We start from the raw sequence: 14,508 nt of genomic DNA, 5'->3' as shown, positions 1-14,508 counted from the left end.
ACATGAACAAGACATGATAGAGCCTTGGATTTACATTTTCAACAAATTTTATTAATTATTCCTTGTAATAGATACTGAGCTGAAATTCAATAACTAATTGAATTGATGCCTCATACACACATTCCTGTTGGATTTTCTATCAGCAAATACCTTATTCAATAGTCCTTGGGGGTTTGGGGTACATTCAGAAAATAAAATCCCAATCATTGCAGACAACAAATGAGTACATGTGAAGTTTTTCAAACCAAGTGAAGCTGCTTGAAAAACACACCTTAAAAGAATGTACTCATTACTTAACAAACAACAGGCAAATCAAACCAACTACTAAGCAAGTTTTAAGCGAGGCTTCCTCCCAAAAGTTGGAAACACAGGAAATTGGCCCTCAGAATTTCCTTTGGGATTAGAGGATCACAGCGAATGGGTTAACTCACCTTTATGAAAACAGAATTACTCCTAGCCACACAACCTTCAGTATATCTTGCTTATCAACCTATTCTAAAGAACCTGTCAAGTGAAAATAGAAACTAGTAAATTATGTAGAACAGAAAAAGGAGTCAGAGAAGCAAAAGCTGGCTGTGCCAAAATCGACGCTGTAGAATAAAAAATGGATGTGTGGCATCAGACTTAAATTATACTGAGCATTCCAGATCCACTGGCAAGATCATCTATATTATAAAGGCAAACTTCCCTTACAAAATAAGCAAACTTCTATTTGGCTTACAGAAATCAAATTTCAGATATTAACCTAATTGTGAATTCTCAAATTAATACATCGGTATCATAACTTGTACCCTAGGAGGACAGAGAGAGAATGTGCTGTTTTCCAACACAAAGATCCCCATCTAAACCAGCCTATCTTAAATACAAAGGCACACAAATACACATAAGTATCATTCTGTGAGCTCAGTTAATGCAAGTTTCCTGGATGTGGGATTCACTGACCCTTCATCTGGATAAATGCAGTTAGTGAACCCTATTGCCTCCCAAGAAAGCCTCTTGAGCAAGACTGCTAAATCAAGAATTCTTCACAAGAGCTCTCAATTTTTTCTCAGCAAAGAGATCTTAAAACTCACCTACCAATTTAAGCACAGAAATAGCCAAGAAACAACTGCTTACTGTTTAGATAAAATTTGGGAATGGTGAGATATTTTGAGAATATAAGTCTTCCTTTAGAGCTACTACCATGTTAAAAACAACCACCACCACCCTTACTTATTTCCACAGTAAATGCAAAATACCCTAAAATATCTAACCAAACCCAAGATACTTCTACAGTACACAAGTCACGCAGTGGTTTATTTCTAAGGTTGGTTTCAGGAATAAGAATCAGCAACTTAAATTCTCAAGTATAACCAAAAAATGTGCTTAAAATGCTAGGAAAGGCAATTGGTAAGTAACAAAAACATTTAAAATTTGGTTCTCTGAAGTAGACCAGTCATTTAAGTTCAAGGAAGACAGACCAAAAAGATAAGGTATTCTATACCTAATTATAATCTGCTGGTTCAAAGTCATGCAAGCACCTCTCATGATATTCCACAAAAAACCACTGATGTACCATGGTAGAAACCTGGACTCAACAACTCTAACCAGAATGCATCTGCACACACAGAGAAAGATCAAGATGCACCTGTAATGCTTTCAAAGACAAACCTAAGAAATGAACCTCAGGTTCAACAACAAAAAGAAACTGGAACATTTTGTAAGGTCGTAATCACTAAAGGATAATCCCATCAGTTTGGTAAAGTAGGCCTCCAAAAATGTGTCAATGAAAAGACACTCTTGCTTTTTGGTTCCGAAAACATATCTTAAGTAGCTAAGGCAAATATTTAGGGGGCACAGTTTGATATTGGAAAACTATTAAAGAGGTAGAAGTAAAGCCTTTCTATGCAATGTGCTTCTGCATAAAGGTAACAAAACTATGATCTAGGGAAAAGACAACTGAAAAATGACTCACTCTTTTAAAGGATGTTTAAAGATAATGCTTTTTAATATTTCAAATATTAAAAAAATCTCATCAAAAATGTAAATCACCTTAACAGTACTTTGCACATGTGGAATTTCATATCTAAATCTGATGATACTATTTTGGTTTATTTATGGCTACTTACAAGAAGACTCAGTAATAATGTCCATTCATTGGAGTCTTTTTCTTTGGTTGAGCCTATTGGGACCAGGCTGATGAACTATTTTACGCAAATGAGATGGGGAAAGCAAATTAATGGTAGTATGAGGAATAGGGGTTTTCATTTAATGGAAATGAAACTTAAAAGGATTTTCATATTCAACCCCATGGTGGTTTTGGAAGCTATAATCCTGTTCAGAGGTTAAAGAGTTTGAATAGCTCACACAATCCTGTACAAATTACAACTGGCTGCCCTTTAATAAATAAAGTCATTGTAAAGAATTACATTTACAGAGTGAAAAGTGAATACATAGCATTTCAAATTCAATTTTGGAAGTACTAATAAGTACTGACCCATAACAATATATACTAGCTACCTTTTAAACTGTCCATCATTAGCACCAATAAAGATTCAACAAAATTACCTTTATTCCCACATCTCAAAACAATTCTGCAAATTCTTAGTGAAGTTTAAGTATAGTCACAGACCTTAAATATTCACATTGTTTTCTATGTCATACTGAAAATAAGTTCACTACTTTTTTGGATATTCTTTACAAAATCTTATTAAAATTCCTGGTATTATCATCCCCAATTATACAGTAGCACGACCACCCTATGTCGTTTCACATGATAGCTCCTTAGAGGTTTCACATCTAAATTACCAAGAACAAAAACCCTTCCCGCCCTCATCTTGCACTCAGCTTAATTCTATACTAGTCCTTGGATTATGTACCACTGTAAAAGTATAACTGTATCAAAATTACCATGTTTATGGATACAATAATATGCCATACAGAGCAACAAAGTTACATGTAATGACAAAGATTACTAAAGTTATGCAAGACAAAGAACAAATGTTAGGACATGCTAGCTAGGAAAAGTCCCTAGAAAGAGGCTCCTAGTATCCTAAGTTCAAATAACATTGACAAAATAATGAACAATTATCTTAAAAAAAATTATAAAGCTACTGGCAAATTAGGTAATTGCTAAATAAAAGAGCACGAGATTAAATTCTCTAATATTTACAACTGCAACATACTTGAGTAAAATTACAATTGTGCACATATCAGTGGCTTTGTAACAAAAATAATTCATATACATAGAGGAAAAAATTAAGACAGTTTTCAGTTCAACAAAAGTTGAATTCACCCCATCTAAAGACACTCAACAGCTCAAAGATTTACCACAGATTAATTCAAGATTAGCTGATAAACTGGAGCCACATTACTGGTATTTAAGACAAATTTTAAACATAGTCTATTGTTTGTTCAGAAGTTAGATGACTGTGCAAACTTGACCTCAACAGGAATATACTGAGATGTGCAAACAAATGTAAAACCTCCACTAGCTTGTTTACCTGGAGGCTACCCCTTTTTTCTCAGTTTCCTGATAACAACCATAAGCTATAAATACAGGTACAATGCACAGTCAGTTATCTTTTCTTTTTATTTATTGTTAGAATATAAAAGAACTGAGAGAGCAACAGGTTTAATTTCATTTCTATAAGGAAGACTGCATTTACCTGAAAAAGAAATATGGCATCACACACAAACACACTTTGGGGGAGGAGTATGTTTAAGAATGTGTCATTCTGAACACTAAAGGAAAAGCAATCCCTGTTTACTGTTAAAATATGTAGTGTTAAAGTTCTTTATTTAAGAAAAAAACTTACTAATTCTTCACTATATAAGTTTTTGTGGATTTAGTTTTCAAATCACAGTAATCTACATAACCATTATTAACAGCTCTGTGTTTATAGTACTGCAACAAGCCAACAAACATTTCAAATGCACTTCACATCAAGAGTATGTAAACTTTATTTTTTCCTCTTCAAGCCTTCAGAAAATTAGGGGCTATTTCAGCAGCCAACCTGGTCAGAAGCTCTGAAGGCCAAAGTTCAGTGCCTCACAGTGTAAATAAATGACCATCTGTGGCACTGCATACCCATCCGGTAGTGAAGTGTCCCCCTTCAGTGGCTTCCAGTAAGGCCTAGAGTTTAAGGTTAACATGAAAAAGTGCCACCTTTGTTTTAGATTAGTGATGGACTCTGACAAAATAAAATAAAGTTATATTGTTATACTTACAAGCAGCTCCAATCCTGAGTATTTATGGTAATATCTAAACATACAAAAATGTATGTACATTTTTCTCCACTTTCTTGTAAACAGTTGTCAGTATACTGTTTTATCCCTTTATCATTGAAACATGCAAATCATACATACATACAAGTATAAATACACAAAAGAAAACAATTTACACCCATTCAAAAGCCAAGCAACAACAACAAAAAATAGCTACAGTATTCAAATTATAAATAATGAATGCTTGAGGCATCTTATATTCCTAGAAGCAGCCAGCCATTCATCCTAATGTTCTTAGCTGCAATTGTAGAAATACTGAGTTTTGCACCTTCCATGCTTTTACAGTATTTATAACACTATCATATGTGGAGATAAAGACTTGTTTACTATAATCTCTTCTTTTCAGAATGAAGAATAAAGCAGCACTTACAAATATTGAAGCAGTGGCAGCAACAGTTACCACTGCCAGATCAGGAGGAAGTTTTCCATTCTAACAATTTTTAAATTAAAAAAGTAAAGGAAAAATTGACCTAAACAAATGATTACATGTTCATTCCTTGGGCACTTAACAGCGAGTCCAGCATGTCGAATGTGTCTTTGTAGTCCATATGCTGGCTGTTTGTACTGTACTCGTGATTGACATCAGGACCGTTGGTCTCCACTGGCTTCTTGTCCAGTTTCACGAGGGTGCTGAGATGTCCGTAGCCCACCTGGTATGTGACAGGGGGAGGAGGGGGTAAGGGATGGTTAAAAACAGAGTTGTGAGAGGATATATACTGCTTAACAGAGGAGGAAGAACTAGATGAACTACCTGAACTTTTGGAACTTTTGCTCATTTTGGAGTGATGGTTGTGAGATGCATCATTGACATGCAGCTTCTTCCTTGAAGAGCTGGAACTAGAGGAAATGCCATCACTGCTCAGGCCGACAGGACTCCTCAGAACAGTGGGTGGTATTCCATCAGCACTGTGTTTACTGCCACCGCTGCTGCTGCCACTATGTGAGTGGGAATGCTTGTGACTGCTGGGGTGGTGGCGGTTGGAGGGATGGTCCTTGTGCTTCTCCTTATGGTCTCTGCTAACATGTGGACTTGAATGCTTGCTCTTCCCACTGCCCTCATCAGAAGAGCTGTGTCTTTCTGAGGAAGAAACCTTTATTTTCATTTTCAGTTCTTCTTTACTAGCACTCTTATCAGTGGGTGGTATTGGAATCCGTAACTTCAGTGATCCACTCTTTTCCTTCTTATCCGCCATGTATTTTTCAGGTTTTTCAGTATTTGTGATGGGAATTTTCATTTTAATGGGAGAAGTGACAGAACTGCTGCTGGCTGACTGTGACTGCACGTGTTTGTGTTGCTGTTCTACTTGGGCAGCTATATAATGATCCCTTACATCCAAATCAAGAGTTTCTAGCTTACGTTTTTCCCTATATTTATCTAAAGACATTTTCTGAGGAATTACTCCAGGAGTAGCAGAAATTGGCCCATGGTGTTTACTGCTCCCTGCTTTATGAGTATATTCTTGCTTAATGGATGAATGATCAGAAATTTTGTCAGGTCTATGATGTAATCCTGAATGCAGTGATATAGAAGGTCCCTGCTGGAAGTTGATGTTGTACTGGCTACCAGACAAAGATGTCTCTTGCTTCTGTGAATATATCTGTTCTGTCCTTGCTGATTCTTGATGTTGAGGCCATTCTTGGTGTGACGACAAACTGTAGGAGGTACTTGGCATTCCTGTTGCTAGCATTGACAAATTATCAGATGTATGGCTGTCTTGAACAGAGATATTTCCTGAATTTAGAGGTACTGGTGCAGGGAATGCTGATGTAGATGGTTTCTGAAAACTTGGGTTTGTAGGCACACCAGTTACACTATCTACTAAAATGGAATTCTGGACCAAAGATGAACCGAGAAGTGGAGTTTCTGAAACTTGTCCATCTACTTTTGGTTTCTTAGCCGCCTGATTAGCCTATTTAAATAAAACACAAAAGAAGCAATGACAGCAAAGGAATTTAATACAAATTTCCTTGCTTTATAAATTCTATGTATTAAATATACGCAAACAAAAATCACACCTGGGGTTCACGGCTTTATGCTGCCAGTAAATGAATGTCTTATTTACAGGCACAAAAGGCGGCTATAAAAGGTGGAAACCATCGGTTTCAGAGTTAGATAAGGTTAAATCCAAGCCCAGCATTTGGGAAAGTAATTTAACTTGTCTAGGCTTTAATTTGCCCATTTGTAAAAATAAAAGAGAATATTTTCATTATAATCATTGTGAGAATTAAACAAAAAATTTATAAAGTACTTAACAAAGTCCACTGGACATAGCAGTTGAATAAACTCTGAGTGTATGCAGCTTATGTACACTGTAATCATTTAGGAAATAAGAACATTTAACCAAAAAATTAAGACTGGTTAGCTATGTAACTGTTAGATAAGCAACACACTGATATTCTATTAAAACCCTGCCAATTCTCTTACCCTCCAGTTTCGAATCCTCTTCAACCTACTAGGTGTTTTCTCCAATATTTGTAGAAACTCATGTGTTAGCTCTAAAAATAAAATTTAAATTTAAAACTTAGAAGGTGTCTTTAGAATTTATATTTCTCTCAAGTGGGCAATATTAAAAAGGGGCCTCATGAGTTCATGTACTTCACTGTCATCTTTCTAATTCAACTTTCAGCAAATAAAGAAGTCGACAGGGATCTGAACTGCTATTTACAAAGATGAATCCTTAAAAAAAATAATTTCTCTTTCCCTCCACCCCCATGCTTACTCAGAATTTCTGGAAAATTTGGTAGCATTAAAAGATTCCCTCCTAATTGAAAATCATTTGGTCAACATTATAGTAATAATTATTGCAGGCAAGATCCATCAAGAGATTCTTTAAAATTAATGGACAAAAGTTTGAGAAAAGTAAGATATTTGTATAACCCTAAAATACCTTCCTCAAGATATTTAATTACAAAGAGAAGAATAGTAACTTTACAATGGAAAAACCCAGCAGATATCACCTTAACCAAGTAATCACAGTTATCATTACCAGTAATAAGATCTACTCCTTGAAAAGCAAACCCCTTGATATATGGTATACCCCCCTGATAAGATACCTTACAGAGTAAGGTATAACCCATTTCCCATTTCTTTCTCTTTTTAAAAGATTTTATTTATTTATTCATCAGAGACACAGAGAGAGGCAGAGACATAGGCAGAGGGAGAAGCAGGCTCCCTCCCAAGGAGCCTGATATAGGACTTGATCCCAGGATCCTGGGATCCCGATCTGAGCTCAAGGTAGACACTTAACCACTGAGCCACCCAGGTGCACCCTGCTTCCCATTTCTGTGGTATTCTTGCCAAAAATGCGTAATTCCAATCTAATATTGAGAAACATTAAACCCCAATCGAGGAACATTCTATAAAATAAGTGACCATTATTTTCCAAAGTGTCAAGGTCATAAAAGAATATAAAAGATAGAAAAATCGGTATAATTTGGAGGAGATTTGGGGGCAGCCCCGGTGGCTCAGCGGTTTAGCGTCTACCTTCAGCCCAGGGCGTGATCCTGGAGTCTCAGGATCGAGTCCCACGTCAGGCTCCCTGCGTGGAGCCTGCTTCTCCCTCTGCCTGTGTCTCTGCCTCTCTCTCTCTCTGTGTGTCTGTCATGAATAAATAAAATCTTAAAAAAAAAAAAAAAATTGGAGGAGATTTAAGGGGCTTGTCAAGCAAATGCAACACGGGATCCCAGAATAGAAAAGCTGAGGACATCAAATAAAACCTGTAGTTTAGGTAATAGTATTGTACCAATGTTAATTTCTTGGTTTTGATAGTCATGTATGTATGTAAGATGTTCACAGAAAACCCAGTAAAAGGTATAAAACTGTACTATCTTGTAATTTAAGTTTAAAATTATTTCAAAGCTAAACAAAAATTCCTCCACCTATACCCATAGCCTCTTAGTAATTATTACCATTAACATATTAGTAAAACCACCCTCGGTCATATATTTTTAACTCGTTTTTTCCCTTAAATTTAGGATGGGGATGACTTCCTTTCCCAAGGTGGTATGGTTATGATGAATTCTACTAAATAGTGCCATTGATAAAGCTACTGACCACTCAAGACAAACATACCAGTCAAATGAATTACAGTATCATGTAATATTAATGCAAATTCCATAGAGGCTACATAGATTTATTATTTTTAGTACACATAGTAAGCTTCTCTGTAAACTATTCTAGGCAAATATGCCAAGATTGATAATGGAAATTCAGACAATACAGAATTTTTCTTGAAGCAAAAAATATGCAAAAACTCGGCACTTATGTTCATAAGCTGTGACAACTAAAACTTGCTCAACATTTATTAACTTTTACATCCAGTTTGAAAACAATCTAATGTCTGGACTACTGTATTTCCTAATTTGAAAAATTCCCACTTTTCTATACTTTGGACACAAATCTAGCAGATACATAATACTTTTGAATCCAAAATTAACAAGAAATTATTTTGATTTAACAGCTTGGTTGTCAAAGATTAAATGTAGATAGTTTCCGGTCTAAAACTTGCCTATAAAGCAGGCACAAAATGTAAGTTTTGTTTTTATTTTCTCACTGAATTTTATAGTGGAGGATCAAAAGAATCTGTCAAATAATCACTAATACATTAGTAATGTGCACAAAAATCACAGTATGATGCTTAAAACAGAGACCTCCCCCTCCCTCAAAGTTAGGATACAGAAAAAAATTCAAAATGCAAAAAACACACGAAGGTTTGTTGTATCATAAATTATGAAAAAAATTATAACTGCAAAACAACAACAAGAAACGTTACAGATAGGCCAAGTCCAAGCCAATGCTGTTTCTACAACAGTCATTAAATGAATTATTTTAGTGAACACTGATGCTTAAACACCAGGCTGAAATTCAGATATATCTTCAACTGTTACTTTTTTTCTTTTTTTTTGGTGACCAAAACACAGAGAAAGACTGCTTTATGAGATGCTGAAATTGTCAATGTCTTAAATGTCCTAGATTCCTACTCAATGGCTCTTCAAATGAATAACAAACTGGAGCCTTTTCAGAATGGAAGCAGAAGGATCATTTAAATGGCCCCTGCTATGTCAAAAAAACTTTAGATATAATTTAAAAGCACTGTTAAGAGGCAGATTACTTGCTTTTTGTGAACTTTGTTTTAGGATCAAGTACATAAACTATTTTTATTCAGATTATACCTACTTTATCTTATCTGTTAACTGCTGAAGTAAGATGGTGGCATAGATAACCTAATTTTCAAGTCAAAAGAAAAATAGCCCCCAATGGCTTTAGAAGACGCCATTTTCAACTCATTGAAGATTTCTTTCTCTCTTGTTAAACTATAAAAAAAAACCTCTGGCAATGTAAGAAAAAGAACATAATCATGTGGCAGTAATATAGCATGAGATACTCTGCAAGAAATTTTTCAAGGGAAAAACCCCTGAAAATCAAGAGATCTACAAAGGAAGCATATTTTACCAGAAATGTAGACAAACCACTGCAATTATGACCTGTACCTTGTGTATGTAAAACAAAGTTTTATTGGAACCCAGTCATACCCATTCATTTACAGACTGCCTATGGCTGCTTTCTTTCTAGCTACAGTGGTTGAGTTGTATAGTTGGCATAGATAGAAGGGCTCATAAATCCTGAAAAACTTACTATTTGGCCCTTCACAGAAAAGAAACATCTAGGTTACAGAAACATGTTGAGATTTTACTAGAAGATCACATATGAAACCTAGAAAGGTCTCTATGTAGAAGACGTCCTCAGTAGCAACAGGTATAAATCCTATTTTCCCATTAGCTTCAATTTTGCAACAGAAGTTTAGCGAAAGTCCACAAAAATAAGCTGAAAACCTAACATACCAGTTTAAGTGTATTTTTGGTAAGAAGTGCAATCTATTTCCCTTTCTGAAATCTACAGTACTTGGTTAAATAAAATGTCTTACTCCTCAAGAATCTCTACCTCTGGTCAGCTTCTCTTATATCTTACCAGAGAAATTTCTTATTTGGAGACTCAATTCCAAGGTCACAATTTATAGAATTTGTATGCTGATTTTATTCATACTTAATGCAAGGCAATAATGACATACGTCACTAGAGTGGGACTAGAGCAAGGAATATTACCCTGAGATACCTTTATTTCAATGCTTCACATGTACTACAAGTTATAACCGACTTTGAGATTCTTGTACTACCAACCTATACCATTATAAATCATATATATATATTTTAAAAATCCTGAAAGAGCTTTGATGTTCATTGGTGGTTAAAATATGTTCAAGTTTTTAATTATTTATTTTTTTCAAGTTTTTTTTCTTCGTTTAGGCTAACGAATCCTTATTTTTATCCTATTCATTTGACTATGTAATTATGTTTTTAAATTAAAATGTTAAAATGAACTTATAGTTAGTTATGTTTTTAAGGAGTCTCTTAACTCTTAAAACACAAACTGAAATATTAATAGTTGAAGAGATACCTGGGATTAATATCAAAATAACTAAAGAGTTCCAGAAGGGGAGACATTGGAGTGGCCAGAATTGGGAACTGTTCACTTAAGTATAAGCCTACAGGGATTCACTTTTTCAAACCTATACAAAAGTAGGCAGAATTTTTCCATTAATAAAAAATGTTTTCAATGTAAAGAGATTTTTTTAGCTACTTACCATCTAGTAATTCTAGAGTAACCGTAGGATCCACATATTCCCACCAATGTTTTCCATCAGTTGACACAGGAATCTCCCAATTGGACCATTTGCAAGCCAAATGAATACATACACATGCTATCACTGTTGGTTTGTACTGAAGACAGAAGGTGGTAAGGTGCAGACTGTTGTAGAGCAGGTTTGAAAACGAAGAACCATAGTAATTCAAATATGTAAAACAAAGAAAAATATTTCCCAGTAAGATTAAAGCAAAAACAGAGGTTTTTTTCTATAAGTCTAGAGTACAAAACCTTATTTTATTAAACTAAAAACTAGCACTAGAGTTATAAAATTTTAATACTAAAAACCTACATAAATTATGAACATTATCCATATTCTGTCTGACTCCCCAAGAGCATTATAGTAATATCTTATTACTGTTAATACATTAATATTTCTAAATTTTGAAGTAGTTTACTTTTTTATAAAAGGAGGGGAAGACAGTATATTTTCAATAATCAGCATAAACAAGTATAACATTTTAATTTTTTGTAGTCTTTTTGTTTCTTATGTAATGCCATGGCAAAAGAGTAAAGAAAAAGCAGAAGACTGTAAAACTGACAAATTTCAACATCACATTATAGAATCAAGTAAGAATCAGGAATCCTACCATCTGATGTGAGGTAACATAGTTCTCAAGTCAAAGAGAATCTAACCCTGATCTATATAAACCTCTGTCTCCTTTTTGGTGAAGCCACAGAGAAAACTTACCTTTTGGTGAAAAGCTGCAAGGCCCAATGCTGCCATACACTAGAAGAATGCTATCTTTCTCCTATTATATGCCCCAAACTGGGCACATAACATGTGACAACTAGCCTTTTCTAACCAATGTTTTATATTTAGTACTTTCTTTTTTGTTGTTCAAAATTTCTAGGGATAGAGATTAAATTCCAACAACATATACCTAAGAAAATATATTGGCATTTGCCAATCCAATGTTTTACATAAAACTTAACAGTGTCACAAGAAATTGAGGACCACACAATGCTAGTTTGGTCCCCTCCTCCCGAATGACCCATTAAAAAAACAAATTTACGGCATTTATATAATTAACCCAGAACAGAATTATGTATTAGATATTAAAGGCTTTAAAAAAGTTATTCTTTCATTTCTGCTCAGAATTGATGAAAATGTTTATCAGCTGCAAACCCACACCATTTTTTATGTAAAATGAAAAGGAAGTAAGTTTTTTTAAAGTAAAAATTGTACTTATGCAAATCTAGGCACTGACAGGACTTGGCTACTTCTGATTTACAACTAGTATTATCTGGGCATTATCTGGAAAAACAACCCAAGTTATATAAATTTTATTTATTAAAAAATACTTTAATGATTATTTTAAAGTTAAGATTGGATCAATGTGAAATTTTAAAAAATATTGTCATTTAACTATAATTGTAAACTAGAAATAGCTTTATACTTACCAAGTTGCTCGAATTTCTACGTTAAGTTTAGCTCTTTGTAATCTTTAGCTGCTATTCAGGCTACCAATTTTAGACTTATGCACTCACAAATCGAGAATATGTCATCAGAAAGCACCACTACACTTCACAATGTGCATTTAACCCCTCTGTGCCAAAAGTCCCTTGTACAATACACCGCAAAGCAGACAGGAAGGTACCACCACAGTAGATGGTCCAGTCTCCTGTTGCAACAAGGGTAAGAGACACATTGAGGGGGCCCTGCATTAAAGGAAGCTATAGTGTGCTACAACAGTGCAACAAAGAGGGTCAGGATAACAACCTGTTGGTAGCCATGAAATAGGATGTCTGTGCCAAATCCTTGCTTGCTGTAAGAAAAGAAAAAAAAACGAAGACAATACTATCAGCTTTATTGTGCTACCATCAAAAAGTTCTCAACACAACAAAAACTTCAAAGTTTTGTACACAAAAAGTAAATTTTACTTACTACTTACAAATATCACAAGAGCGCCATCATTTTCTATACTACTGAAAATCTTCAACAACATTCACTCAAATGTTTCTTGCTATCCCCCAAAGATCTGAGAAACAAGCCGATTTGCTTTTAGCTAGCCAGTTACAAGGGCTAAACTTGTTACTAAGTTAAGCATCTAGTCAGCTAAAAGTTGCAATAAAGCATTCTCCTGGATTTAAAAAAAAAAAAAAAGAAGAAGAAGAAGAAGAAAAGATTTTGAAGTCTAATACAAAATACAAAGAGTTGCCTGCCAGACTTAATCTTCAGTCATCATATTTAAGTTGGCTTAAGTACTTCCATCCAAAGAAAAGAAAACAAAACAAACCCCCACCCCCCAAACTCAAGAGAGCACAAACTGCCCAGTTTTTCATGCTACTAAGCAACAACAAGGAATAAACAACCTAGAAACATCCTAAGGGTATAGATATAGAAAACTACACTGAATATATATTTTTTTATAGAATCCAATTGTCAACTTTAGAAAAGATATAAGTACTCTAGGGAATCAGGATGCTTCAGCACTGGTCCCCAAAGGAAAAGCAAATTTTAACTAGCTTTTAAGACATTGAAATTGAAAACAGTACCCCGCTCACTTTATCTGTATCGTATTCTTCCCAATAGGGATTCTGGTGCTATAATTTCCCCTTTTCCCCCAATTACATTCATAATCATTGATGTACCTTATCCCTCTGCTCACCTAGGATCAGTTTACCTCAACTCACCCCTCTCTAACAGGCCTATTTTTTTCATGGCACCTGTAATCCCTGCTGCCCCTTGTGGATCACCAACATAAGGGATACAAAAGGGATTTGGGCTTAGCAGAGTTGTGCTAAGGAAGAGTGTCAAAGCATCAGATGTCTTGGAGGCAGTGTGACTTATGTATGGCATTCTTTCCTGGTGGGGAGGGAAGGAGAAATCACAGAAATGAAAGGTCCCTGTAAAATGACATTAGCCAATTCTGCAGCAAAGTAGCATAATATCGATTTTCTCATCTCCAGAGGGGGTGGGACAGGGGGAGAAGAATTTTAAAGAAACCAAACCATTTACCACCCCCATATCCCCAAAGAATCAAAATATGTAGAGAAGGAAGTAAAAATAATTTTAAATTGCCATAGCAGTTTTCACCTCAGAATATATCTAAATTTAATAACCTATCAACAGTGTGCAATAGAGGAAGAATGTAGGAAAAATGTTCTTTTGTTAGCTGAAAATTTTAAAAGAGCAAAGAAAAACAGACACCAAACATGAAAGAATGTTTTTAAATGGAGTGAGATGTAAACTATAGTTACCTGAAATGTTAGTCAGACAAAATGGAAGTTAAACATATGTAAGATTTGTACTAAAATTTAAGACTCGGTCACATTTTAACCATTAACAACAAAAAATTAAGATTTAAATGTTCTGCTTTGGATAAAACCTGAAATTTCTAGTTTTTGTGAGTTTTTAAAAAACTTACTATCCAACTCTGCAAATGAATGCACTTGATGTCTCTAGCTTTAGATATAGGGGAACATGCAAAAAAAGCTACTGAATTCTGATTAAGGATCTTTAAGGATGACTCAAATTTCACAATGATATTAATCTGAAAATCCAGTTTCATCTCGAAGTACATATATATATATATATA

At 34.7% G+C, this 14,508-nt stretch overlaps 1 protein-coding gene across 9 annotated transcripts in view; it reads right to left on the bottom strand.

Annotated features, from left to right (window-relative positions):
- Positions 1 to 29: 29 nt before the first annotated feature.
- Positions 30 to 14,508, bottom strand: part of CCNT2 (cyclin T2) — a 43,872-nt gene continuing 29,393 nt past the window's right edge. For 3 of the 9 annotated variants that reach the window (XM_026015581.2, XM_026015582.2, XM_072757618.1), the window contains 4 exons: positions 12,690 to 12,735; positions 10,908 to 11,071; positions 6,692 to 6,762; positions 30 to 6,176 (listed from right to left, as the gene is read on the bottom strand). In XM_026015581.2, the coding sequence (XP_025871366.1) occupies positions 4,749 to 6,176; positions 6,692 to 6,762; positions 10,908 to 11,071; positions 12,690 to 12,735 (1,709 nt within the window). In that variant the 3' untranslated portion in view covers positions 30 to 4,748. Of the gene's footprint in view, positions 6,177 to 6,691; positions 6,763 to 10,907; positions 11,072 to 12,370; positions 12,736 to 12,854; positions 13,051 to 14,508 lie in introns of those variants that run through there. The other 6 variants (XM_026015583.2, XM_026015584.2, XM_026015587.2 and 3 more) reach the window with 5 other exon arrangements.

This window comes from Vulpes vulpes, chromosome 5 (genome assembly GCF_048418805.1).
Source record: "Vulpes vulpes isolate BD-2025 chromosome 5, VulVul3, whole genome shotgun sequence".
Lineage (NCBI taxonomy): Eukaryota > Metazoa > Chordata > Mammalia > Carnivora > Canidae > Vulpes > Vulpes vulpes.
The sequence above is the reverse complement of the archived record's forward strand: the minus strand, read 5'-3'. Positions and strand labels throughout refer to the sequence as shown.